Genomic DNA, 808 nt, shown 5'->3' with positions numbered 1-808 from the left:
CGGCCTGGGGCTGAGCCCTACCTGGAGTTCTGGTCCTTCAGCTTCATGTTCCAGAGTTTCCTGTAAGTGTACAGAGCCGGGAGGTTGGGAGGGGGGCCATGCCAATCTTACAGGGCTCCAGATCCCCCACTCATCATCCCTGCACTCCCCAGCCCCCTGTGGCAGGAGCTGGAGCTGTGGCATCCTCCCACGGCACGGCAGGGTGAAGACAGGTCCGCTCCCCACCGGCAATTACCATGCCAAGCCTGGCTGTGCCGTGTGCCCCGGCGGGACTGCATGACTCCTGGCACCGACAGGGGCTCATTACAGGCTGTATTTATAGCCCAAGCCCAAGGCAGGGGTGGAGGGGCTGAGGGCCGCTTGCCTCTCCTCTCCTTCCACCCACACTTTGCAGGCCGTGGCTGGTGACCGTCCCCACAGCTCCTCAGCTGCTTCTGAGCCCAGCTCGGCCCCTCATCAATGGCCCAAGAAGGGAATCCAGGCATGGCTAGGTCATACCAGCACCCTACGGACCCACCCACACGTGCACCCCTTCCCTGACAGCCCTGATCTCTTGCCCCCATGGCATGTCCACCCAGGCACCCTGCCGCGATGCGGCTCTCCCGCATCCCTACCGGTAGAAGCTGGTGTTGACGTGCTTCTCCCGGGGGAAGCCCAGCATCCCGCACACTACGCGGCTGTTGTTCCTGGTCCAGCTGGCATCGCACACCTGCCTCCAGCGCCCATTGTGCTTCACCTCCACGGCACCCTCCGTCACCGGCACGCTCAGCTTGGCCCGCGCCAGCATGGGCTTGAGACGGACCTCCTC

The 808-nt window shown here is 64.2% G+C and overlaps 1 protein-coding gene across 1 annotated transcript in view; it reads right to left on the bottom strand.

Moving 5' to 3' along the window:
• The window catches only part of LOC103768721 (lysyl oxidase homolog 4-like), a gene marked incomplete at its 5' end in the record, with an annotated part of 4,452 nt that extends 3,650 nt beyond the window's left edge, over window positions 1-802 (bottom strand). The window contains 2 exon segments of the mRNA XM_008935876.1: window positions 22-60; window positions 615-802. Coding sequence (XP_008934124.1) covers window positions 22-60; window positions 615-802 — 227 coding nt within the window.
• Window positions 803-808: the final 6 nt, after the last annotated feature.

Source organism: Merops nubicus, unplaced genomic scaffold (assembly GCF_000691845.1).
Source record: "Merops nubicus isolate BGI_N331 unplaced genomic scaffold, ASM69184v1 scaffold31642, whole genome shotgun sequence".
Lineage (NCBI taxonomy): Eukaryota > Metazoa > Chordata > Aves > Coraciiformes > Meropidae > Merops > Merops nubicus.
This window is presented reverse-complemented; position numbering and strand designations above follow the sequence as displayed.